Raw genomic sequence first — 26,713 nt, 5'->3', positions numbered from 1 at the left:
CCAAAATCAACCAGACTGGCTTCCTATTGTGACCCGTGGCAGGTTAATTTCTCCTCCTACTGGCCAAATGACCTTGAACAAGTTAGAGAATCGTACTTTGACTCATTTCCTGAGGTGAAATCAGTTTTTAGACGTCATTCAGCACTTCTGGCCCTGCTGATGACTATTGCTTTATTGTCCCCAATAGAGAATGTGAAATTAATGGGTCATGGAAGTAAGGGATGTCCCATGTACGCTGAGTGTTTGAAGGCAAGATCTAGTTATCAGTGCGTGTTTAATCAGCTTGAATATTAGATCCAATCCCATTGTGTAGATTACTTTTATAACCAATTCCCTCTGGTTCTTCCATCATTGAATGACTGAAGTTTTGTCAGCTATTCAAAGATCACTTAATTTCTTGGCCTTTGGTTCTATCCTAGACTAGTAAATTCAGTGGTATCGTAAGAAAGAATCCACTTCTAAAATACAGTAGTGTGTCTTCTTAACTCCATTTTTCTTTGGCTATTGTTCTTGTTAGATGCATTTAGAAAGAGGACATTTAATGCACTCTTTCTAAAGAAAGTGGCTTTGACCTAGCTTGAATTTACTCATTGTTAAAATCATGCATTAACCTTGCTAAGCGTATCTATTTTTAATTTTACAAAGGTGAAATTCTTTAGAGAATTATTTTAAATGAAGTGAATGAACAATATTTTAAGTAAAAGTAGGGTAGACTTAATCCACTAATATTTTTGTGGCGTATGTTTTAAGTTATTTTTTCCAGTTGAAGCTACACTACACAGAGGGCTCAAGTTATCAGATTCTGAAGGCAAAAGAACTTAATCTACACTGCCTAGAAATTAATTTGGATGAAAATGATGGTGTTCAAAATAATAGGAATACTAAGAAATTCTCTTAGGAATACTAAGAGGGATTCAAATGTCAAGAGCAAAGGCTTACATAGAGTCTCTAAATCTAGGAAATTTGTGAGGGAAAAGAATAAAATTATGTTGGTGGTTTGAGTTGTAACAACAGCAAAAAAAATCTTCTGGGTATTGTGACCACCAATTTCAGGGGCTCTCATTAGTCTGACAAAGTGACAGTTCCAGATTCTAGTTGAACAAATAACGTATCGAATGAAATTCAAAATTCCTGTTTTTCTCAGAGCCCAATGAGCTACATCCTTCACAGCATTGGGGTATTTCAGAATTAACAGAGGATGTCTACAATCTGTGTGATGTTTCCTGGTTAACAAATTCACTGAAACTCTCTTGCAGAATAATTTTAAGCAACTCTTTAATCTTAAACCACAAAGAAAGGCGGGAGCGGAGGTGTGTTGCCTTGGTCCTACAGATGGTAATGTGAAATGGAATCTTTCATTTCTAAAAATGGTCAATAGCAATTAGTATTCAGTGGTGCCTTTTTATTCTGGTGCCCTTGACCCACCTTCGCCACCTCTTTCTATATTACTCCTATTATAAACTGTAACTGGGGAGATCCTTGCTTCTTTTCCATTCTAATTAAAGCATTCTTAGTGAAGACAGGGACAATTTTTCATTTTATGAAGAACAATTACTAGAGCTAGGTGAGTTCTGACAATTGGGTTTCATAGAACTTTTGACAAATATTTGAACCAATTTTGACTGATGTAGTCTCATAACAACAAAACATGGGTGACATTTTGAGTTCCCTTCAGAAATGTAGACCCAAATGAGTCAGTTAAAAGGACAAATGTTGTTCTATCTTCAGGTTTTATTCAATAACATACTCCAAAATATTTTGTCACTGAATTGAGTGACAAAAACAAACAAACAAACAAAAAATTCATTTTGCAAAATGTTTGTTTTATGCACACACTTTTTTCCTAGGCAGAATTCTGTCCTATATACTCCTCTACTACACTGGTGACAACACTGAGAAAACGTCGTCACTTTATAAGTCATAACTTTATGTTTTTAGAAGCCATGTTACTGAAAAAATGCCATAGAGTTCATGGCATAGAGAGTTTTCACCATATCTTGTAAAGCAAACAGAGTTTACAAAATAATAAAGTGATTCAACCAAACCATTTCAAAAAATTATCTATAAATATACTTGCATGCAAACCATTTCAAAAAATTATCTATAAATACACTTGCATGCAAGAAAGACTGGAAAGGTAGTTTATAATAATATAGCAATGGCCGTTTCTGGTTAATTACAGATAATCATTTTTTATTTGGTAATTTTTAAATTTTCTATCACAAATATGTATTATTTTTATAGGTATATAATAAATACTTTAAAAAAAAACACTCTGTTTAGTTCTATAAGCACCAGATTTACCATTTGTTTAGTAATTATTTGAGTAGCAATACTAAATTCTCAAAATTTGGTTAGTGCTCTAAAGTTTACATAAAGATATAGGAAATAAGATCTCTGCTCTCAAGGAGTTTATATTACAGTCACTCCGGCATATTATGGGGAAAAGGAATAGCTAGACTTAAATTTGAGATTCGTGTTGGTGTTGAGAGATGAATGATAGACTTGGAAACAATAGACATTCATAAAACCATTGGTTGCCATTTATTAGTCATGTACTTCAGACATGTTGCTTAACCTTTTCTAACCTCAGTTTTCACATCTGTGAAATGGGGACATTGAAGGAAATAAATGATACAATGAATATATTGTAAACTAGTATTCCAGATCTAATTTGATACTGACATGTTAGCACTCTCCACGCCATCTCTTTTATATTGAAAAAAAAATCATTCATTTTCAGATAATTGGGTCCTTATTTGTAAATGAAAAATATGGTCTGGATCTTAACAATTATTGGGATCGTAGGGGAAAAAAGATTGCTTTTTGTAGATTTTTATCTCCTACAACTCATCCATCTATCCATTTTTACAGGACATCTCTGTATAGGAAGTACTGTGCTAGGCACTACAATTTCTCTTTAAATACTTTGCTTTTTTAATAATAATAATCCTCTGTGATTCTGTGTGTTCCCTGGAAAATGATTGATCTGGCATTTTTAGCTATCCAAATGACCATTTGGAATCAACTACATAGCCAATCTGAATGACAGTGATAAACTCCAATATTAAGCAATGCAGAGTTAAGATGCTCGGTGAGCTTCCCACCCCATCAGTTGTAGAAAACAAAGTCAGAATCCCCCTGTGTCCCACTCTGGTCAGAATGCACAGGAAATGTTCAGTTGAAGTATAAGACTTCATATTTTTTAAGGGACGTTATTTATCAAACTAGAAGAGATCCACATCAGAAACCAAAGCTAGATAATGGTTGGAGAATCATATGGAAACTAGTGGGAGGGAAGCGATGTTTACCCTGAAATGGGGAACTTCAGTGGAGAAGAGGACACCTGCTTGAACATGCCTGGAGTTCTGGCCCATGATGGTGCTGGAGGCTTGTCCTCGGGGATAAGGATGAGTCAGACTAAGTCTTGAAGAGCCTGGTGTCGTAGCATGGCCGGCCACATGCACCCACTGCCCCTACAGTCCCAGCTTTGCCTGCTACGACTCAGTTACCCCTGGTAATTATTTAGAGCACCCTGTCTCCCTCTCCAAACATCCCGGTGTGGACAAACGGGTGCATTCACCCTGATAAAAGTGAACTGTTGTCTTGGGATGCTTAACCATGGAGCTGGGAGGACTGTGGGTGGAGCTGGGCCCCCTGTTGACTCTCTAGCTCTGACTTCCTCTTGAACTTCAGTGGGAGGGGGATGCTAATAAATAGAATGAATAGCCATCTTGGAACCAGCCATTATTTTCCTTCTTCACGTGCGAGCGGGTTGGAGTCCCGGGTTGGATGTGTGTGTTCCTGCACTGCGGTGGTAAATTTTTCCCCTTTTCCCTTTGTTTTCCAAATAGACTGTTTTTCTTGTGGATTTATCTGGACAGATATTTTTGCCAGTCGACAACCCTAAGTTAGGTAGAAGTGATGTAGTTTGACTTCTGTGTCAAAAGGGCTTCCCAACAAGTGAGAAGTGCCCAGTAATGCAGTGGGGCCACTAACAAAGCCACCCTTCCCATCACTGGCAGTGAGCAAACAGGCCTGATGTCACCCAGCTGGGATGACTTAGGCGAGAATTCTCTATTTGGTGGGAGGTTAAACCTGGTGGCTTCCATGCTACCTCCACTCCAAGTTCAAGATGCTGGCGTTTTATTTTTTAACATGGTACTGGCAGCGATCGATTCCATGACGTACCTAGAGATACCACTTCATTTTGTAACATATGTTTTTCTTGCCGCGCTGAAGACCTGTCCATTTTACACCTTAGTGAATTTCTATGGCTTTGACTGATCCCTGAGAACTGGCAAAGTTCACGCTTGTTGTTCTGTGTGAGGTGCCTGGGGGACAATGCGGAGACAGAGACCCAGCGGTGACAAAGAAATAAGGCCAGGAAAGCACCGTTTAGGAATGCGACTTGGACAGAAAACACATCTCACCTTTACTATAACTAATTTATTGACTTCATATATTTAATATTAATTTCCTACTGTAAATCACCGCCTATACGGAGCTGATTTGCCGAGTAGAATTATCTTCACATGTAAACAATCCCAGTTTATATCCTCCCTCTGCCAGCAACTGTTTTTGTGATGTGAGGGTAAGGAGCCTCTCTGAGCCTCAGATACTTACCTCCACTACGAAGAGTTAACATCCCGATTCCGTAGCACAGTTCTGAGAATGAGAAACCATTACGTTAACGAACCTGGTACATTGCATGGTTTCCCGCAGGTGAGCTGTCATGCGAGCCTCTTCTGCGAACACTAAATCTCTTCCAACCTCCTTGTCACCATTTACCGCCACTCTATTTGGACATCCTTGCGCTCAAGGTTGGCTGTCCATTTGTTAGCACATCTGCACATTCCTCATAATTAATACCTTTTCTAATGACATATGGTTTAGTGACTGGAAATTGAGTCTCGCCTTCTGTTTTCAATTTGTTTATGACTCCACGACGCAATAGTTGTGTCTGAACTTTAATTTTCCGTTCTGGAAATTAGAATTTAAAAATCCTCATTTGTACTGTAGCTATTTTAGACAACGAGAGGGAAATGTGTAATCCAAGGATTCTGAATATGTGCCAGGCTCTTCAGCGACGCAGCCAGGACGCAGTGAGATAAAAGGCCATGGCTTCTGGGGATACCAACAGCCTCATCTCTGAAGCCTGACAGTGGTATGGGCTGGGCTGGATTGACACACCAGGTGAAGCCCCAAGGAAGCATCACTTCTTGGAGTCCATGGGGGTCACAGGCACGGGCATTGGGCTGAAGACACGATTACCCCCCCCCCGTGAACTGTCTCACAGCACCGCCATGACAATGCCTCCTCAAAATATTTCCCTCGGCCAGTCTAGGTCCCGTCCACACTGGGATCCAGGTTCCTAAAGTTTCAAACCCCTGGGGCCTTTATGCTACTTTATGCTGTGCATACAGTCTGTGCTAGTTATGGAGTCATGTCTTTTCTGTCTTTAACTATGAAGCAGATGGTCCAGTCTCTTTTCTGTCTATTCTGCCCTTTCCCCACGCCCAGCAAAGAACCTTGTACAGAGTGACATTCGATATATTGTATCACAGATTTGATTTAATGCACACTATTATGGACGTCTTTGGTATGTTAAGGCAATATTTTATTCCAGTGTTTCGAAATGCACGCATATACACACAAAAAATATGCATGGCAGTAGTAAAAGTTGGGGGGCTCGCCCGAGAAATTGGGGCATATGAGAAGCACACTGAATTCATTTTGTCCCCCAAACTTTGTGCTTCTGGCCACCGCAGCATTAATAGTCACTAGCCACGTGGATCGAAAGGGCCTCTGGTTTTGCTTTTTTAGAGCCCCCCCCCAGAATTCTGTGTATCTGTATGGAACAAAGGTTTGGGGCATTCTGTTTGTTTTTTGTTGTTCTGTTGTTGTTTTGGATCTGGTAGAGTCCAGAAGTATACAACATTTAAAAGTTGAACAAAACCATCAAAACAGTCTAAAGATTATACAAACTGGAATAGTGTAATCTGTGATTTAATGTATTGCTTTACTGTTTTTTATTCATTTTGCCTCCCCAAAAAGGTTAAATTTGAAATTTTATTAAAAACTCCCTTCCTTGGAATTTATAGGTGGGGGAAGCTGTTTTATCCAGTTGCCTTGTAGAATTAGTATTTACTGGACAAGATGTGTTGATTCAGGAGGTTGTCTGTGGAGTGCTTGCCCCGTGAGGGTCATATTAAATTTGAGAGAGGCTTTTTGAGCAACATAGCGTCTTGGAGACAATATATCAAGCTGATAGATACACGGCTCTTCTGTTAAGAAACCAGGGGTGGAATTATGGCTGGCTCCCAGTTATTACTTTGGTGCTAAGGAGCCTCTAAGGAATAGGTCTACGATAAAAGGGGTTAACCAGAGGGGAAAGGAAGGTTTCCAGAATTCAATGTTACTGAAAGCATGCAGAATGAATAGTTCTGTGTAAATAATTTAAGACGATCACTCTTTTTGGAGATACTTTGCAACTTTATTTTATCAGAGTGTGACTGACCAGTTTAATGGACCAGTTTTTTTGTTTTTTTGTTTGTTTGTTTGTTGTGTGTGTGTGTGTGTGTGTGTGTGAGTGTGTGAGTGTGTGTGTGATCACTCAGAAGAGAATTCAAGATACTTTATTATTGTGAAGTCTACTTTTGGGCACTTCTCTATTCTTAGTACCATGGTTATGCAGTTTCTAACACTTGAAGAGATTGTTTTTGTGTTATATTTAAAACTCTATTATATTCTTCATGTTCACAGTTTCTTCGAGCTGATTTTTCTTCAGAATTTGAATTATCGATAACATTATATTCCTTGACACAGAAAAATTAAATGAAAAAATAATCCATTGAGGGACATGGCTGATGCAATTTGCACTTTACGTTGGGCCCATGCTCTTTTTGTACATGCATTTGTCATAAATCAGTTAAAGACTATATCAAAGAAGAAGTCATCACGGCTAAAACTATTTGTGCTCACAGATAAAATACCAGTTAAAACATCTTTGGCGATGAACGTCCTTTAAACCAAAGATTTAGAGATAACTTTTTGGAATGCTGGCCCTGGGCGACAGTTTCATTGCCTTTCTTAGTCCTGTCACATTTCTACGAACTGAGAGAACTTTTCATACCACTTTGTTTCTCTGCGAGCTTCCGATTTACTCTCACATGTTGGCACAAAGTGGATGCCTTAGGTTTTATTTTGCTCCCTGAGAAAATGGATGCCATCGGAAGAGATCTTTGTTTTTGTTTCCCCCCCCCCATCGGCGAATCCACCTGTCTCTCCATCTGTCACCTCAATGCCTGCATTCCCTTCTGTACAATGGGTGACTTGTCCCTGCTTTATTTAACAGCCAGCATGCACTGCCTCTCATTTTGATCCACATGTGCACTGGCTTGCCTCTCTCTCTCTCTCTCTCCCACACAAGAAATGTGATTCTTCCTTCCCCTGCATGATCATTTCACCCAGTCTCTTCTGGACCATTCTGTTGACCTTTAACAAATGGTAATGAGATTTCTCCAGTATATGTTGATGCACAACCCCTTTCCAAATCCCAATCATCCTGATGTCTCCACTCATGATGCAAACCATACCTCTTAAATGGAATAGAATTCAGAGCTCTCGAACCTCTCCGGAAGTGATGTCTCCCCTCAGTGTTCCTCATCCCAGTAATGGCACCACCATTGACCTGGGTGTTTAGGCCAAAAAACATTGGCACCATCTTATTTTCTCTTAGCAATGCACTCCACACTCAACAGTAAAATGTATCACGGCCTCCACTGCTGTCACTCGAGTCTAAGCCACTGTCACCTTTTGCCTGGATCATTACAATAGGTGATTTCCCTATTTCTACATTTGTCCCTGCTTCTCCATTAGCACTGAGTAGCTTTCATCAGTTTGAAATCATGCCCTTTCCTTTATTCACGTCCTGCAGTAGCACCGACCCATTTAGAATGGCATCCAAAGTCCTTACTGTGACTTTTAAGACCTAGACCAGGGGTGTCCAAACTGCCGCCCATGGGCCAACTGCGCCCGCCATCCATTGTTAATTGGCCCACAGCAAATTCCAAAAACATATTTAGTTTACTTAAATAAACCAGGTGAGGCAATACGTACTTCACCTCAAGTGAGTGGCCCAGCTGTCTGTGTATTTTACCTCATATGGTCCTTGGTGAAAACCGTTGAAAAAAGTTTGGACACCCCTGACCTAGACCTAGAAAGGATCCAGAGGTATCTAGACCCCACCTATCCCTCCATCCTCTTTTCCTTTCCCTCTCCTTTGGATGCTCCAGCTACGCTGGCCTTTCCCAGTTCCTTAAACATAATCCCTGCTTTTCCCTTCTCACTGCCTTTGCACTTCCTGCTCTCTCTCGTGACATTGCTCTTCCTGCAGGCATGCTCATGACCACCTTCCTTAGGTCACTAAGGTCTCTGTTCAAATGTCATCCAGTGACATGACTTTCCTGTCTAATCTGAATTACCGTATAATAACTAAAATCGCACATTCCTTTTCACTTTCTCTTCCCTTACCCTGCTTTATTTTTCTCCTGAGCACATGTCACCCGCTGGTGTGATCTCATGTATCCGTTTGTTCACTGCTTGCCCACTCCATTTACATTAAGGTCCATTGGGTCAGGGGCCGTGTCTGCTTTACTCCACGCAAAGAATGCTACTTCGCACGCAGTGGAGGCTCAATAAATGTTTATTGAATAAATTAGTGAATTATTGACGAACTCAGAATCCTTACAGCGGATGAACGAAACGTGCAATCCAAATCTTCCATTCTCATCATCATTGATCATTTATTAGCCTCTCGGTTCATAGGCAGATTCTCCTGAATTGGAGAGTAGGTAAAACTCACACACTACATAAAGTTATGTATGAAAGAAAGTTCAAAATGAACCCTGATGTTTGTTTTTTATTATTTTGATCTCTTCTTTACCAAAGGCCTCTAGTAATCCTTGGTCATTAGGAGCTCGTAGTATAACAATCAGAATATTTCTAAAAAATTACATTACAGTAGCACTTGAGTTGTACTAAGGGTAGTTCAGATTAGACCGATAAAATAATAATAGTAATAATAACTAACAATTAAAAATTGCCAAGACCGAAAATAAAGTGCTTTATTTACATTGTCTCTGATCTCTATAGCAGTCCTGCAAGGGAAGAATGGTATCTCCATTTTAAAGACAAGAAACATAAACTCGGAGTTGTTGGGTGATTTTCCTAAAGCCACAGAGCTTTGTGTAATTTGCTTTTGAGTTTTTGACTCTCTTTGAAACAAAACTCTGATATGATCGGTTCATTCAAGTTGTTGGAAAAAATAATTTAATAACTAGAGTCATCTTATCAATGTTTTTAGTAGAATAGACTTTAGTTTTACTCATTCCTGTTAGGCCTTCTAGAAATATGCACATAGATTTTTCTGAGAGATTGTATCAAGCAGAAATGCTGAATTCAGGGAAGATTTGCCAGAGATTCAAGTAGACTAGAGAGAGCAACACATATGCCCCGACTCGCAACATATCTGAATGAGGGCTGTGAGAATGGGCACCTGATTATTTAAAACACACGTGGGAAGAAGTTTAGTTTTTATATTTTTATAGGTGAGAATTAAGACTGGGATGGCTAATTTCAGCTAATCATGAATATTTATCATTGTAGAAAGATACAGTTTTGGTAAAGCTTTCTCAAAAAACAAACAAAAACCTGTGTTCCTGAGTAGAAGAACACTCCGTGGCAGCGGGTGACATAGGAGAAATGAAAAATCTGGGCTCCTTCGCTGTTCTGTTGCTTGATCATTGAGCAAAAGTTAAATGAAAAGGGTGCTTTAATATTTGCTGTGTCCCCTACGTGGCTTCAGTTAGATAAACGGAAGTACAGGTGGGGATGCAGGGCCCCTTCATTTGTCTTGCTGTGCAGGGGCTGGCTTTGAAGACGGAAATACTGATGTAACAGCGTTGGGATGAACAATAAGGAAGTGCAGTAGTTCAGGAATGAAAATGTTAAATTAAATGGACCGTGGTTAACGTTGTTGTTGATTCTGGTGAACAGTTTTTCCAGTATGCGGAGCGTTTCCATTCCATCCAGCATATGCTCGCTACAGTTTTCTCTGCTCTAATTCATCTGTGTTTTTGGACAGCTCCAGATGGCGTGCTGCCTCCGAGGCTTTCATCTGCCACTCCAACCAGTCTTCAGGTTCTCTGGTCTACACCAGCTCGCAACAACGCCCCCGGCTCACCCCGATACCAACTCCGGATGAGGCCTGGCCACTCCACCCGTGGACTTCTAGAGTGAGCATTCTCCTGTGTTCACCCTTCTACCTGTCCCCCAGGTTTCACAATGCAGACAGAAGTAACGTTATCTTCTCTTTGTGTGTGTGTGTGTGTGTGTGTGTGTGTGTGTGTTTAATTAAGTCTATTGGGGTAACACTGGTTAATAACATTACATAAATTTCGATTTTTGAGCAATACGTCAGTTCTCATTTGCAACAAATAAAGGCCCCCTTTTGATAGTTCAAACAAGCAGAAAACAAGCAGCACTCTAAGATAATCATTTGCTTTCCAAAATACCTTTTCTTTCTTTCATATAGCATTTAAAAGAAGGCTTCTCCCCCTGTAGCTTTTCATGAGCACATGTATTGCATCATGCACGTACATACCTAACCCCTCTCCCCAAAAGCAGTCTGAACTGTGGCCACACAATTATAATACTTCACAAATTCCACATGGCATCATTCTCAATACTAGGCTAGAATTTACTCGATGCTACTAGAACTTACAGCTCATGTAAATGCAATATTACAAACCCTCAGCCAAATGGCTACTTATTTTCAAAGAGATACCATGTGATGACAAAAAATTGCAGTATTGCATGTATGTTGACATCATCTGAAAATTCTTTGCAATCAGATTCTGTTTTTTTAAAATTATTTCTTTGAATATCTAAAGCTTCCTAACTGACATTTCTTTCCCACAGGTTATTTTCCAATTCTTCTGCATTGTTAGGCCATGAAGTAAGAGATCTCCAGCCATACACAGAGTATGAGTTCCAGTTGGTTGTCTCCAATGGATTTGGCAGTGCACATAGTTCTTGGAGTCTGTTCATGACGGCAGAGGACAGTAAGTGATCTGGACAACTCACAGCCGAGTGTTCTCTACTCTGGGACATCTTACTTCTCTTCAGTCTTTCTAAACAAAGAAATAAGTCTTCCCTATTTTCTTGACATTTAGCGACAATAGTCTTTTGCAGGCAAGGGTGGTAGGATTGTCCAGAAAGAAGAGAAACGTGAGCTTAGAGGGTTGGTGGGTTGAGTGTACAGACAGACAGAAGTAATTCACAATAAAATGTGATGTGACTCCACTCTATCTTTCATGACACGTCTAGATGTCCTGCAAGAGGAAGGGTGTCATCTTCTAGTCTATGACCAATTGTTACGGTGTTCACTGCTCTGAAGGAGTTAGGGCAGGTAAAAGACCATGGAGAATGGTCCCTACCTTGTGAAGATGTTTAAAGCATCATTGTACCTTCTCCCGGAAAGAGGTTCCACGGTACTTTACCTTACTCCTGAAACACAGCCTCCAGAATAGAGAAGTGTAATCTCATAACAGTGATTCTTCATGTCATACATAGCATAGATTGGCATTGCCTTGTTCTACCAGTTAAGAGAATTTTCTGTTGTTTTTTTTGTGTGAAGCAGTTATGTTTGCATATGTATGTGTTTACTAGGTTATATGCAGGAAATAAACACATGGACATAATAGTTTTATACAAATTGTGTCTATAAAAGCATCTATTAATATATGGAAGTACAGTGGTCATTTTTTTAGAAAAATCGGAAATTAAATCAAGTTACACAGTGTGAATGAGGACACTGTATCTTTGAGAAAGGAGGTGTTTAGAGTTAATCTTGTGAAGTTTTTTAATCAAAAGGCTTCTTAGGATGTTGCCCTGTTGGCCAATTGCCATTCTAGCTCCATATACAATGGGGACATATACAATGGGTGACTTTCAGAAGACTAGCTGTTAGTCAGTCAGAAGGCATGGTGGTTGAAAGAATATCAATTTCATATTAAGTAGATTCTTTTAGTTCTACAGTATCCTTCATTGTATTATTTTAGTCAGAATAAGACATCAAATGAGATAGAAGCAGAACTATTTAACTTCCTTAAACCTTACCTTTGTTTTACAAAAACCTGTCATAAACAATATTGCATAATACTTCATCCATTTCTCCAATTCATAACTATTCCCTGAGAACAAGTTAGATACTTCACAAAGGCACCTCCAGTTCTTCTGTTCTCAAGAGTACCATTTGGGGAATTATTGATATGGTGCAATAAACAACACCCAAGAACCCAAAAGCATGAGTGCACCAGTCAGCACACCTACACACCTGTTGGGGGGAAGGTTACATACACTCTGAGGAATCTGACAGCATGGACACCAACTGTGTACCGATTCATGAACTGGAGAGCTCATACTCAGAATAGATTCTTGAAGAAACATTAAATAAACTGAGAATATATGTTTAATCTCCTTTTCGATGTAGCTTGATGGCACTCGATAACGATGATATGAAAATAATTATTCAACACACTGCAGAAGCTTGGCTCCATAGAATGCCACACTCAAAAAGGAGGGAACAGTCTCCCTTTTTTTTTTTTTTTGGCACCCATCATGTCTATTCCCAGAGGAAAGGGTCACAGCTGGATTATCTCAGTGGTGGTTCTTATTAAGTGGTCTCCTATCTATAGGAAGGGAGCAAGCACATACGCAAAGTTCAAAATATTGCAAAGTACACAAATAGCACAGCGTGCTTTGTGGAGAACACTTACCTCCTGCCTCATTTTACCATAAAACAAGTCTTACAGACTCTGTGTGCTTAGAATTTTCATGCACAGAGACACTGCCTTCTTTGTGATTTTTAGGGCCTGGGTTCGAAGCGAGTGGTATTAATCCTTCAGCTCCCTTAGGTAAGACTTAGTAACGCTTGATTTTGTAGCAGGAATTGAGTCAAGAAACCCAGCCATCATTTCCGTTGAAATCCTTTCCCTGAAACTCATGCCCCTTCCTTCGCTGGCTCCAAGCACCTGCCATGCAGTTGTGCACATTGGTGAAGACCGAGAGGCTGCCCATTGGCCCCTTTGGGTTAAGTCCCCGTGCGTGCTCACCCCTGAGACATGATGACAGTGCACTCTGTATTTTGGGTGTCGGTGGAGACAGATGCCATTTCAGAAAGGAGGTGAAATTGAGTTGACAAAGGCTAAGTGATTGGCATTGGGCTCAAGCAGTTTTTCTGTCAAGGCTTCGGAGCGTTGCTTATAAAACCACCCAGGCTGACAGCTCCATTGCCAGAATCACACTTCCTTCCCATCCTGCCTGCTGCCTCCCATTCACCAAAGTGCGATTTCCACTGTCGAAATTCTACATATCATGTTACAGAATGAAACAGGGATGTCCCCTCGTGCTCACATTTAATTTCAGACCATCCGTAAGCACCTTTCTACATCAGCCAAAGCCTCAAAACGTCCGGGTGCCAAAAAAGGTCATCGATGGCAATATTTTTAGTGTGACACAGCAAAACTGTGATTTTCATCAAGTCTGTGACACAGATGAGAGGAGAAAGAGAAACCCAGGCAGGAAATGAGCGATCGTCGGAGAAAGAAATGCTTAGGTGCAAAAAGAAGTTCTCACGGACCGAGAAGGAATTTTAATAGATTTTTTTTTCAAATAATTTGTTATTGACATCAGTGTGCCACCAATATCCAATTCCATACATTTTGTTTTAAATCCAGTGTGCTGACGCCAAATAATAATAATAATGCACATTTCCTATGAATATTTTAAATCCTGTTAAACGTGCGTTGACAAAAGATGTTCTTTTCAGCCAACTCGGTCAGTGGAGAGTTTGACTCTTTGCGACCAGATAAATGGAAATAACACAAGTTTTTGTTTGTTTGTTTGTTTGTTTGTTTTATTTCTATGTGTCACTGGCAGCCCAAGCACCTTGCATGTGTGCAACTTCTAAAAATGCATTAAGGTTGTGTTACGATTTAGGAGCATGCAATTAATGACAGGAAGGCAGAAACTTGCCTAGCAGCTAAAATGGTTGATGTCTTTCAACCAGAAATAACCATCAGTCCTGATTATCTTATTGTTTCCTCTCTCTTGTGAATTTACAATTGTTTTCTGTGCAGTTTACCCACCTAGAGATTGTAGTTGGCTGGAAGGACACCTTTCTTCTGACTTCAGCGTGAATGTTTAGCCTACTGAAATCTTTCCCTGTGTCAAATATGAGACAACCCGCTTTTCTTAAAAATACAGATTCCCCAGACCAATAAAAGTCAGATAATCTGTTTCTTTCAAGGTTTCGGGTAACAAGATTGACATATGGACCATCTCTTTATTTGTGATTTTAACAACAAACGTAATAAGGACCTAGATCAACCCAATGAAAACAAGACTGTTTTCTAAACTCAATTCTCTAACTCCAAAAAGAAAAAACAACAACAAAAAACTGGTCATTCAGTTGTCAAGTATTTTTATAGGCCTTTAAAAATTTGATCATTTCACCAAACTTGTGGTTAAAAACTCCACATTTATAATTTAACCACTAATCTAATAAGCATTATTAAATAAATTTGGGCAATTTGAATAGTTTTCTGTAGATTTACTTAGACAGTGTTTTCATGTGTTCATTATTTTGCTAACAGACTCTTCATGAGTTTTGACTGGAATGTGCTAAGAGATAGGGAGTTTATCATATTTTCTACATGGTAAGATTTTAAATACTATGAATATATTGCATTTACTCATATATTAGATCATATATATACATATATATGTATATATATGTGTATATATATATTTTTGTTGTTGTTGTTTTGTTTTGTTTTGTTTTACATTTACAGCACTGTGAGCAAAGGATTAAACAAGAAGGGAAATTATCCCAGTATCTGGGTCCTGCTTACTCTTCCTATCAGTATTTTTGAGCATTTCCCCCTTTACTTCATCTTTGAGATTCTCATAGCAGTTTACAAGGAACAGAGTTTCTCTGGAATCAGACAGAAAGACATTGCAATGTTCATTGAAATTTGTATCTAACAGAACACATGTCTTTCTTATTTGTGGCAAAATTCTACTCATTCATTCAGCCTCAGCTCAAATGTCACCTCCTCTGTGAAGCCTTCCCTCCTCATTTGTTACCGTAGAATTTTGGTTTGTATTTTCCTGTGCTCCATGAATGTCCTCTTCTGGAGTGTAACTCAGGACCTGGGACTCTGCTCATGTCTCATTGCCTATCCAGTGCCTGGTGGAGAGTCTGACACAGACCAGGTGCCCCCAGATGGTTAGTGAAGTATTGATTAAAAAAGAGTTTTATGTTACAAATCCATGAGAACTCTTGGTCTAAAGTTAGACCAAGCTAACTTTAGCTGGTACCTGCCACGTCCCAGGGACCGAAAGTTACACGGATGAATGAAACACGGTTCTTTCGTTGAGGCACCCACCATATGGTAAGGGGGAGCGTAGAGTATAACTGCAGTTAGAGTATGCAGCGCTGAGACTTCTGTGAGAGCAAGGCCCTCCACATGGGGTGTCAGGAAAGCCGCGCTGGAGAAGACCAGGAGAGGGAAAGGGGAATGGTTGATATCTGGAGTTCAGTTTTATATTAAATCTCAAATTGACTTCCTTCCCATTGGTCCAGAAGAAGGCAGAAAATCAATTGTTATAGGAGGTGTCCACTGACACACAAGCCCTGGAGGGCAGCTTCCAGGGTCTTCTGCCCTGAGTGGTTTCAGCCTCTGAGAAGGAGGGTGGCGATCAGAGACAGACAGAAGACAAGGAAATCCCCAAAGCCGTCCTCTTTCTTTGCCTTGGTAAAAGGCAGCCTACGAGCTGTCCCTTTGGTTCAACATTACCTGTCTGACTAGGATAATACATGCTCTCATTAGAGAGGCTTCTGCTAGCCCCAAACCATGTGCTATTTCCAAATGAAGCGGGGAGCGGTACATAGAAAGGGATTTTCAATGGGAAACCACTGTTTCTTGTTCTTATTCTCACAACCTGTAATGAGAGTCAAACACTCTGAGTCCTTGTGACAGAGAGAGGAAGTAAAAACGTGGTCTGATTAATTGGTCAAGATCATGTTAGAGCAGGATTTTCCAAATCATTTAATACACGTGTTTGTGCCCTTAAGAATATTTAGATTTTAAAACTAATATTGCACAGTGAACATCTTTTTGTTAATGGGTTTTAGAATTGAAAGTCTTCACCTGCACCTTAGGAGTATTCTGTGAGAGAGAAACATAGGAACGGTTTTAAATGAGGGTGGAACATATTTGTATCAGTGGATTTTATTTAATGAGGGACTGTGAACAATACATTTCAGTAGTGCTGCACGATTATTTTGCTTTCTCTGTTCCAAGTATGTTTTCTAATTGCTTTAAATATTCTAAAGGCTGACATGTTTATCCTTTCAGTTAGGTGGGTATCTGTTTTACCCATAGTAGAAAACTCATGATGAGAAGTAAATTATTTCATCTGCTGATTTTGAGAGCAAAGTGGCTCTGTATGTATGTCACTGCCTACTTGGTTTCCTCTTGCATAGATTCCACCCCTCAAATTCATGCATTTCCAGAATTAATAAAAGCAAATATTTATTATTTTTACATTCTTATTTTTATATCCTAAAGTCAAAAGCTAAAAGTGACCAACAAAAAATCCTTTGGAAAGATGGATTGATCCATGAAAAGTTCTGTCACCTGGGCTCAGTTTCCGTCTTCAGGTCTTGAGTTTCCATGGGACATATAAGGCACATCGCTTTTCCAAATTTGGAACCTCTATTTCTTTTTGGAGATTTTTCTGCCTTTATGAATTCTCACATCAAATTATTTAACTTTCTGTCCCAAACTTTCCAGGAAGAATCCACAGCTATTTACCACACATTATGCCCCAGTTCTGGAAAACAAAGTATTCTTCCTAATTTGTACTCTATGGCCCTGGTCTCAGGGAAAATGGAGAAAAATATTTTCCAGTATCGGTTCTCCTTCTTTCAGACTATCCAATAGCATCCTTTCCATTTCAGCACCTTCTAGTCCTTGTATTAAATAGTGATGCCTGTGTTACTAGCCCTTTTCCTATTTTATCAGTTGTCAAGAAGCTGAATGTTCTGTGTGTGTGTGTGTGTGTGTGTGTGTGTGTCTGTGCAAAGTCATAGTGCCCATTCTTAATATTTATTTTGAGATACAGTTATTGTACCCTCTTCATCATCACAAGATTAACATTTCTTTATTTTATTGGTCCTATTACATTTAATTCTTGTATTCAGAGCTGTATAAAATCTTTTGGGGAGGTAGTTGGCGTATAAATAATATATTGATAAAAAGAATTCATGATTAAAGGGATGGCAGAATCCATCACTCTACTCTTCTGACAACATATCAGTAGTGAATATCAAAAGACCACATTAACTGTTAACATATAATATATTACACAACGTAATTATACATCCATATATTTGCCACTGTGATTTTTAATCCATTGGCAAATTTAAGGGATATTCACTCGTGGAGTTAATGTTACTGAAAAGAGCTTTTAAACTGAGTGAGTTTTTAATTAGAATGGTAAAAAGTCACTTCGGGACAGTAATGAGAACTTCACAGGAAAACTGACCAATTATGGGTAACTCTAATAGAAAAAAGTGTGAAAAACCTATAAAAACCACTAAAAGTTACGTGCACACTGGAGGTGTGAGTCGAACTGTTCATCCACAGGTACACACACACACACACACACACACACACACACACACACACACACCCTTTCCAGTGTACACACCTGAGTATAAAAATAAATAAGCAGACCCCTTCATTAACAAATTTCTTAGTCTATTTTAGGCTGTCTCTGAACTTTTGAAACTGATGAGCAAAATAGTTTCCCATAAAAGATCATTTCATTTGCCAAAATGAAACTACTTCCCGTTATTAATGCTGTAATGAAATGGTCTGAAATATGAGTCAGTCATCTGAGCCGAAAGGCTGCCCCTATTCGCAGGTCCAGGAGGGAGTTCTCTAAACAATTACACCCACGGAGAGGGCTGTGCGGATGTATTTTCATCACTGGCTAGCTGAGCTGTGTGGCTGTCATACTTCCCAGCCTCCCCTCCAGTGACAGCTGCATTGACAACATGTTATACCCCACATTGATTTTACAGTTAAGGAGCTGATTGTGATATATAGGGATTTTAAGAATTCAGCTGAGAGGCTGACTTTTGCCTTTTATCATTCCATTAAAATTTTATAACCATCTTTTTCATGTCATTTCATCCATGAATTCTTACTTTAGAAAGTGATCGCTACTGCTGTGAGCATAACTTTTCTCATGTTCAGAGCTTTTTATTGTATTAGCAAACTACCCCAATTATAGTTATTACTCATGTTTTACATAATTGTGGTGACCCTTTCAACCGTACAGTAGTAGCATGCCAGTTGATTTGTATATAGAATTAGATGATTCGGCTTATCATTTTAAAGCACCGAATTGAAAGAGTGCCAGGAGTCAGGTTTTAACACTTCCTTAGCCAAAGGAGCTAATTAAGCTGCCTTCAGCTTCTCTCCTGAATTACACAAGTTAAAGGGCTCTTCTTGCAGCAAGAATAGGGGAACCTACTCAGCAAGAACGGGAAGCTTATAAAATGTATGTTGGCTTTTAAGGGGGAAAAAAAATCATGAAATGGAACGTTTCTTCTTCCCCAAGATAAGAGATCATCTTAAGTAAAGCCTGTGTTCTGTGGAGGCTTGAAGTGCAAGTTCATTTCATGATCATGGATATTTCACCTATAACTCATATCGTCTTATTCAAGAGAAATAAAAGTCTTATCCCCATCATAGCAGAGAAGAAACCACTTCGTCATTATTTCTTTTCCCTGAAGAATCTCCCAGCTTGATAGTACATCTATGAGAAATAATTATTCAAGACCCTGGTAAAACCCTAATAGAAAATATTCTGATTTTTTTATGTGTGTTGTTATTACTATTTTTTTAGGGGGTGAGGGTGAGATAGAGTTAGATATGAGAAGTTTGAATCCAGAATTGATTTGATAGGCCCAAATCTCAGAGGATGTACTTTTCCAAAACAACACTGATATCTTGCAAGACTCTCACTTGATTTTCTTTGAGACATAGCCAAATCTGGATGACAAGTATAAATACCGTGTTTCCCCAAAGATAACACCGGGTCTTATATTAAAGTTTGCTCCAAAAGATGCATGAGCACTTATGTTCAGGATTTCATCCTGAAAAATCATGCTAGGGCTTATTTTCTGGTTAGGTCTTATTTTCGTGGAAACGCGGTAAGACTGGATCCGTATTCCTATTTCGATATATAAAATAATTGCCACTGCTACTGTATACTGGACAGCAAAGTGTCACAGTGGTTTAAACAAGCTTTAAAGTGAAAGCTTACAACAGGCTAAAACGAAAAAAATGTGATTTATATCCAGATCCCTGTACATTTAGGATAGTTTCCTCTTCAAATAGGATGCATTACCAAATTGTCAGCAATGGCTTAATGTCAGGGTTTGCACACTATAGCATCTTTCCTCTCAAAAAGTAATTATGATTCTTCTCTCAGTCCAGTTGGTGACAAATATGTGAATCAAGTCGTGTGACAGTGCGCTCAGGTAACCGGCTGTATTGTGGTCACGGATTTTGTGAAGCGGCGGTTCTATCAAAACCCTAAACCCTCAGAGTACCACTGAGTCACACACACACTCACCTAAGCAATGCTGTTTGAAACAATTACTAAATCCACGTATGCCTTTTTTAAAGATTTTCCCATAAAATCTAACGTTCACAGAAAAATCTCATAAACGTCAAAATCGCTGAGGGCCAAAAAGGGGACTATAGTATTTTCTCGATCTGTTGTAGCAATTTATAGATTTCAGGCCATGGTTTATAAGAATGCTAAATGTTCTGGAATTACAGCTGTTACTGATCAGTGATTGAGCCAGATTTGTGTTATTGCACCATGTTCTGGCTTGTACCTAGAGAGCAGTAAAGCCTCGATATAATAAAAAGCACCTGCATTTTAAATGAAATTTCAATTGAAAAACTTAACAGCCCTTCAAATTGCAGAATTTAACGCAGCCCAGTAAAGCTTAAATAACACTTTACCTCCGCAGGCTGAGGGGTTTGCATTCAAGGTGACTTGATTATGTCGCATGGTGAAATTATTTACAATTAAGGAATTTCTCTGGAGGGCTGCAGAATAGTTGCCGTTCCACAACACCTCGGCAGGCATATGGCGCGCCTTTTTCAGTATTCATGGAGCCTCCTGAACCTTTATGATAATTGAATCAGTTAGAGTGCTGAGTGGAGCAAGCATAAAACCTGTTAACCTAAAGGTCAGATCTATGCATTGTTTATTTACCAGTAGGTGAAAGAGCTAAATCGGCAGCTTCTGTCACAGTCACAGTAAAAAATCACCTATAATATTAACAGGGAGTAGATGAATTGCGAAACGTGGATTAGAATGATAAATAGAAATAGTACTGTAATATGGAATATATAATGAGCGATATGGAAGGATTTCACTGGGCTGTAAACTATGAGGGTTTCTTATGATAGTGTTACTGATTGTAGTTAGTTACTGAGGCTCTAGGAAAAAAAAATGTGGCAGAAGCTAGAACTTTGATTACAACTGCCCTCGAATATATTTCTCTTCTACTATCTTGATTTCAGAAAAAGCCCTCATGCTGCTTTTAAGCATTAGCTTTAATAACAAGAAATGGTTTGGATAAAGCCATCGTAGGAAGGAAAATGGCAGTTTAGTTCAATGATATTCAACAGGTACTTACGAGCAAAAAGTGATGGTCCTTGTCTTTAGGGAGCTTATGTATTTACTGGTTGGCTTTACCGAGTGTTCCATTTCATGTCCTTATAGGAGACTTATGACTCATTTGAGCTTTATTTTAAGGAGATGTGGGAAGTTTCCAAGAGGTATCACATTTTGGATTTATTCTACTTTATAGGACCTGGACCTATTGACCCTCCGATCCTTCTGGACGTGAAGTCAAGAACGACATTGGTCACCTGGCAGCAGCCTTTAAAGTGCAACGGGATTATTACCCATTATAACGTCTACCAGCACGGCCATCTGTCCTGCAAAACTTCTGGAAATGTCACTAATTGCACAGTGACCCATTTGCGCCCATCTACTGCCTATATGTTTCAGGTGGAAGCCTGTACTTCAAAAGGGTGTTCCCTGTCACCAGGGTCTCAGATGGTGTGGACACTCCCAGATGCACCAGAAGGAATCCCAAGTCCGGAGCTGTTCTCTGATACCCCGACATCTGTGATTCTATCTTGGCAACCCCCCACCCACCCCAATGGCTTGGTGGAGAACTTCACAATTGAAAGAAGAGCTCAAGGGCAGGAAGAAGTGACTACGCTGGTGACGCTCCCAAGTCATCACTCCATGCGGTTTATTGACCAGACTTCTGCTCTTAGCCCGTGGACAAAGTATGAGTACCGTGTACTGATGAGCACTGTGAATGGAGGTACAAACAGCAGTGCGTGGGCAGAAGTGACCACGAGACCCTCGCGGCCTGCTGGGGTGCAGCCACCGGTGGTGCACGTGCTGGGACCCGATGCAGCCCAGGTAGGATTCCGACCACTCTGTCTCCTTTGCAGACTAGGGAAGTTACCCTGGATTGACTCTGTGTTGAACAGAGCCACCTACTGACATAAAGCACACATTTGTTGTTTTAGGCGTTCACTGGAGAAACAGGGTTTTGGCCTTTGGCCCAAACTGTCTTGAATCCGACATCAGTTTTTCATCCTTCCCTGTATCCTCTTAATTGTTGAGATGCGTCCATTTGCCTCACACACCTGAAATATTTTGAATGTCACCATGGGAGGCTTAGCTTAACCACCACGCCAGGTTTAAATAGATCAGAAAATGAGAAGAGATGAGAAAATACAGAGGGATGGATTAGCCTATTAGCAAATGTTTCAATTACCAATATTCCGATTTTTTTTTTAATGACCAGAGAATCAACATGATGGGGAAAGAAATAAAAATAACATATTACTGGGCTATCTAGAAAGTGTTCAATTATTCACCTCCTTCTACTGGGAATGAGCTCTAGAGGACAGGATAACGACCATTGTTTTGGCTTGCATACAAACTTCATTCAAGGGAAATTAGTGTAACCAAACAGGAGGGAGTTTTGTAGCTTAGAAGCCTCTTTTGTGTAAATACATGCATGCTTCCATGGATTGGTCTTGTACTACTGCCAAAAGCCCTGGCGCAGGAGCTTGCTCACCAGAGCACAAAACAAAGGACATTTGCATAACAGCAGAGTTGATCTGTTGAAATTATTACTTGGATCTGTGTGGCGTGCTCTCTCTCCCCCACCAAAAGCAAACACAAGGTGAAGCTACCTCGTGGAAACTGTCAAAGAAATTTAATCGAACCCACACACTGAAAGCTGTTTTTAAAAGTCTTTATTAGTTCATTTCAATGTGAGACTGGTCAAAGCAACACAGCGTTTTGATAGAAATATCAAAAGTGTATAGAACTCCAGGGCTAAAACACTGTGAGGAAATTCATTTGAAGTACATGATGTATAATGTTTGCTGTATGAATTGGGCAATCTTAAGAATTGCTCTTCATTCAAAGGAAAAACAAAAGAAAACCGCACACAAACCTAGAGTTATTAATCATCCTAGAAATGACTTTTTGTTTTAATCCTGAGGGAATTTTGCAAAACTTTGGTAGCGATCCCAATCAATATGATACAAGATAAACATAGTCCCTTCACAAAGGCAAACTGCATGATGGAGATTATTCTGGACTCTTTGTAACAAACATCTAATAGCTAGGCAGATCTGAAAAAGAACACATATTTTTAGAACAATAATGGTCAATGCACAAGTGTACCTGATTTAGTATGTATAAACGATGATTGAACATATCCCAAACTAGTTGACTGGCTGTTTCTTTCTTTTTTTCATTCCCTTTTTTGATTTTGTAAACTCCTCCAGGAAGAAAACAATACACATGACTTGTTAGCTTGCTAAAATATAGATCAGCTTGGATAGGGAGCTGAATCTCACAGGCTCTCACCAGGAACAGTTGTGTTATCCAGATTGCACCCATGCATAGTTTTATCATAGTGTGTACTCTTCACCAAAGTAAGGGATTGAGTCTTCATCATTATTCTCACTTATTTTTGCAGAGGGGAAGTTTTGGATGTCTGCTTAAGTCAAACCATAAATTATAAAAAAAAGAAGACATTATGAAATCTATGAAAGGAAAAATTAATGACAACTAATATTTATTGGGTTCGTGTTAAGTTCCAGGGTTTGCTCTCATTTAATCCGTACTGCAAATCTATCAGATAGATGCTATGATTGTCCCCAGTATACAGTCAGGAAAACTGAGAATTGAGAGATTAAGTAGACTGCCTAAGATTACATAAGGAGTAAGAGTTGGGATTCTCACCCAAGCAATACGGGTCCAACACCCACGACTCAACTTCACACTGCAACACGTGGAGGATGTGCTGTCTTCCTGGATGGAATGACTTAATTCCATCACATGTCAGTCCTTCCAAAGTTAACATATGCACTGAACCCGATTCGTTCACCTTTTCATATATATGCTCATAAGGAGCATATCTAAACATTGTTTTCACTCCAGCACCATATGGAACTCCCCAAGAAGATTTTAAATTTAGCAATGATTTCAAGCCATGTAGTAAAATTGGGTAGACATCATCACATTGTTCATTGTATATTACTATAGTAGTCATTGAGCAACTATCCAGCTGACATGTAGTGGGGCCCGTTTTGCCACCACTTTATTAATAAAAATACCCGATGGGAATCTCAGTTGATGTGCTTTCTGGAAAAAATGTTTTCTCTTTGATTTAAGATAGACAAATTTAGTCAGTCCTTCTTTATTTTAATTTTTCTATTTTTTCCCAGACTTTGGTTTAGTATAGAGTTATAAATGTAGACATCACTACGTCACTTTGTAGAAATCTGTCTTTTGAAATTTCAAAATAGCTGTACATCGAGGAAAAATATCATTGAATCAGCCATGACTGTAGTTACTTACTGAGCTCTGTGTCTATGTGCACTGCATTAAATGGGTATACAAGTTGGACCCTTGTATCAAGAAGCTTATAGTCTATTTAGGAGATGAAATGCATACTCTAATATTTAAGGACCATGGCAAGGCTATGATAAAGGAGATGAGCAAGGATAGCGTGTAAACAAATAATTTTTTCATGACCTCTGCACATTTTTCTAGGGTCCTTTCTCCCCAAGAGGAAAAAGGTATTACCACTATGCCCTTACAAAATCCAGCCAGAAGAGAAAAGGAATGCTAAACATGGTATTCCATTGTAAAATGTCGTTCACTTCTCATGTTCAAGTCCATGGGCCAGTTAAGCAGGACCATCCTTTGCTTGCCTTTTTAAAAGCTTCTATACATCTTTTATAGTTGAGAATAGGAGCTATTGTTACTGCTTTACATTATGCACAAATGAAATTCAGGAACTCAATTGTGATTCCTCAGAATATGGAAATGATGACCTTCCCCGGCCCTTCCATCCCCCCCCCAAAAAAAAAAGAGTAGTGGCACATTTAGAGTACTAACAATGCAAAGCAAGGGGTTCTCATGTTTCATTTAATTAAGTGAGAAACAAGAAAACTATCAAATCCTGCTGCTGCCCCACTGATGAGAGTCGATGTGTGGATTCTCTCCCTGTGTACACTGCGCAAACTCAGAATCCCCACAGTGGAGAGGAATCAGTAAGGTGTGTATTAGTCTGACAGTCCTAGAAAGAATCAGGAGTAACAGCCGAACCCAGGAAACAGCATTTCATGTAGTTCCTCCTGTACCGCGAATTGGTCCCAAACCCTTCATTACTGTCTAGTGCGAAAGACAAAGTCGAAAGCACACATTGAAAAAGTCACTTAACTGAAAAGAGACAGAGCCAAATTCTAGGCCTTGTGAGCTTCAGTTGCTCTGTTCCTGTGTTGCCATGCTGATTCTAAGTTTATCTTTTCTTTCAGGTCACTTGGAAACCCCCACTCACGCAGAATGGAGATATACTTAGCTATGAGATTCGTATGCCAGACCCTCACATCACAATGACCAATGTTACTTCCTCAGTGTTCAGTCAAGTAATTACTTGTCTGATTCCTTTCACTAATTATTCTGTCACCGTTGTGGCTTGCTCAGGGGGTAACGGGTACCTAGGAGGTTGCACGGAGAGTTTACCTACCCATGTCACCACCCACGCCACCCTCCCTCACGCTGTTCGCTCGTTGTCTGCGATTCCGCTAAGTGAATCATGTGTTGGGATTTCTTGGCAGCCACCATCCAGGCCAAATGGACCCGATTTGAGGTAAGAAAAGTGGCCATGCTTTTGGATTTTGCTATGGTCTTAGATCTCTAGAAAGGAAGGAGACTTTTAATCACATATGAACTTAGGAAAGAGTTCTTATTGGATAGCCCCCACTCATAACTTTCATACAATTCCATATTGTGTATCTTGACTTACGTGGAAGAATAAATGTTCATCAAGATAGAAGTATTGTAATACTGTGAAGAACTAAAAACCCTTAAAACCACGATCACTGTTCTCTCACGATTCTTGACATAATCCTTCCCTTGTTTTCAAAGTATATTTTTTTAATGTCAGGAAAACGTGATGCATGTTCGACATGATACATTTAAACAAATATGCCTCAAAATCCCAAAGGTAATGCAATAATTCTTTGACATGTTATTATCTGGGAACTTATAAAGAATGTTGTCAGGGCTATAGATAAGATGAAAGAAAGGAGTTGTGATTTTGAAATGGCTTTATAACAACCTAAACTTGACACTGAGCCCAGGCTATGGGTTGACAATATTGTCATTGTTTATAAAGTATTGGCGGTTTAAGTCTTAGGAAATCATTAACTTCATAAACATTTTCTATTTCTACTTTGTGTGAATATGGCAATTGAATGTTTGCAAACTAGACAGGGGAGAAATCTAAAATGTTATTCTCACTGATAATAGAACAATGTGAATGCAGTTGTTGGTTTCAAAATAATTGAATACGAAACTTGAGCCAGACAATAATAATAATCTGGAAAAAAATGTGTGATCATAAATTAAGATGTTTTCTTTACATTTACATGCACACATCACATACTCATGCCGTGAAACAACCTGAATTTTGGTAATAACATTAGTTGAGATAATCCCAGTGTTTCTGCTTGTCTTTTGCTTTAGATACGAGCTTCTGAGACGTAAAATCCAGCAACCACTTGCATCAAATCCCCCAGAAGATTTAAATCTGTGGCACAATATTTATTCAGGAACTCAGTGGTTTTATGAAGATAAGGGTCTTAGCAGGTGAGATTACAAAAACTATAAAAACAAATGCTGGCATTTAGTTTGGGGCATGTTGACAAGTTCAAAGTATCAGTCTCTTCATTGTGCAAGCATTTTATCAGTTGTGCAATAAAACGTATTTGGTTATTATCTGTGGCATTAATCATCAGACTGCAACAGTCCGCATGTTTAATGTTTGCCATCTTAACTGTGTGCTGAAAAGAAGCCTTTTGAAGTCGAACTTGTAGATGTTTGAGCTTTAACCTACTGCCTTTGTCACAGCTCTAGCAAGACATGGAAACTT

At 39.3% G+C, this 26,713-nt stretch overlaps 1 protein-coding gene across 1 annotated transcript in view; it reads left to right on the top strand.

The window, feature by feature from the left end:
* The window catches only part of USH2A (usherin), a gene marked incomplete at both ends in the record, with an annotated part of 554,530 nt that overhangs the window by 350,879 nt on the left and 176,938 nt on the right, over positions 1-26,713 (top strand). The window contains 5 exons of the mRNA XM_081039194.1: positions 10,148-10,298; positions 10,984-11,126; positions 21,038-21,666; positions 25,095-25,429; positions 26,308-26,430. Of these exons, the coding sequence (XP_080895320.1) occupies positions 10,148-10,298; positions 10,984-11,126; positions 21,038-21,666; positions 25,095-25,429; positions 26,308-26,430 (1,381 nt within the window). The remainder of the gene's footprint in view (positions 1-10,147; positions 10,299-10,983; positions 11,127-21,037; positions 21,667-25,094; positions 25,430-26,307; positions 26,431-26,713) is intronic.

The sequence above is a fragment of the Rhinolophus hipposideros genome (genome assembly GCF_964194185.1).
Source record: "Rhinolophus hipposideros genome assembly, chromosome: 26".
NCBI lineage: Eukaryota > Metazoa > Chordata > Mammalia > Chiroptera > Rhinolophidae > Rhinolophus > Rhinolophus hipposideros.
The sequence above is the reverse complement of the archived record's forward strand: the minus strand, read 5'-3'. Positions and strand labels throughout refer to the sequence as shown.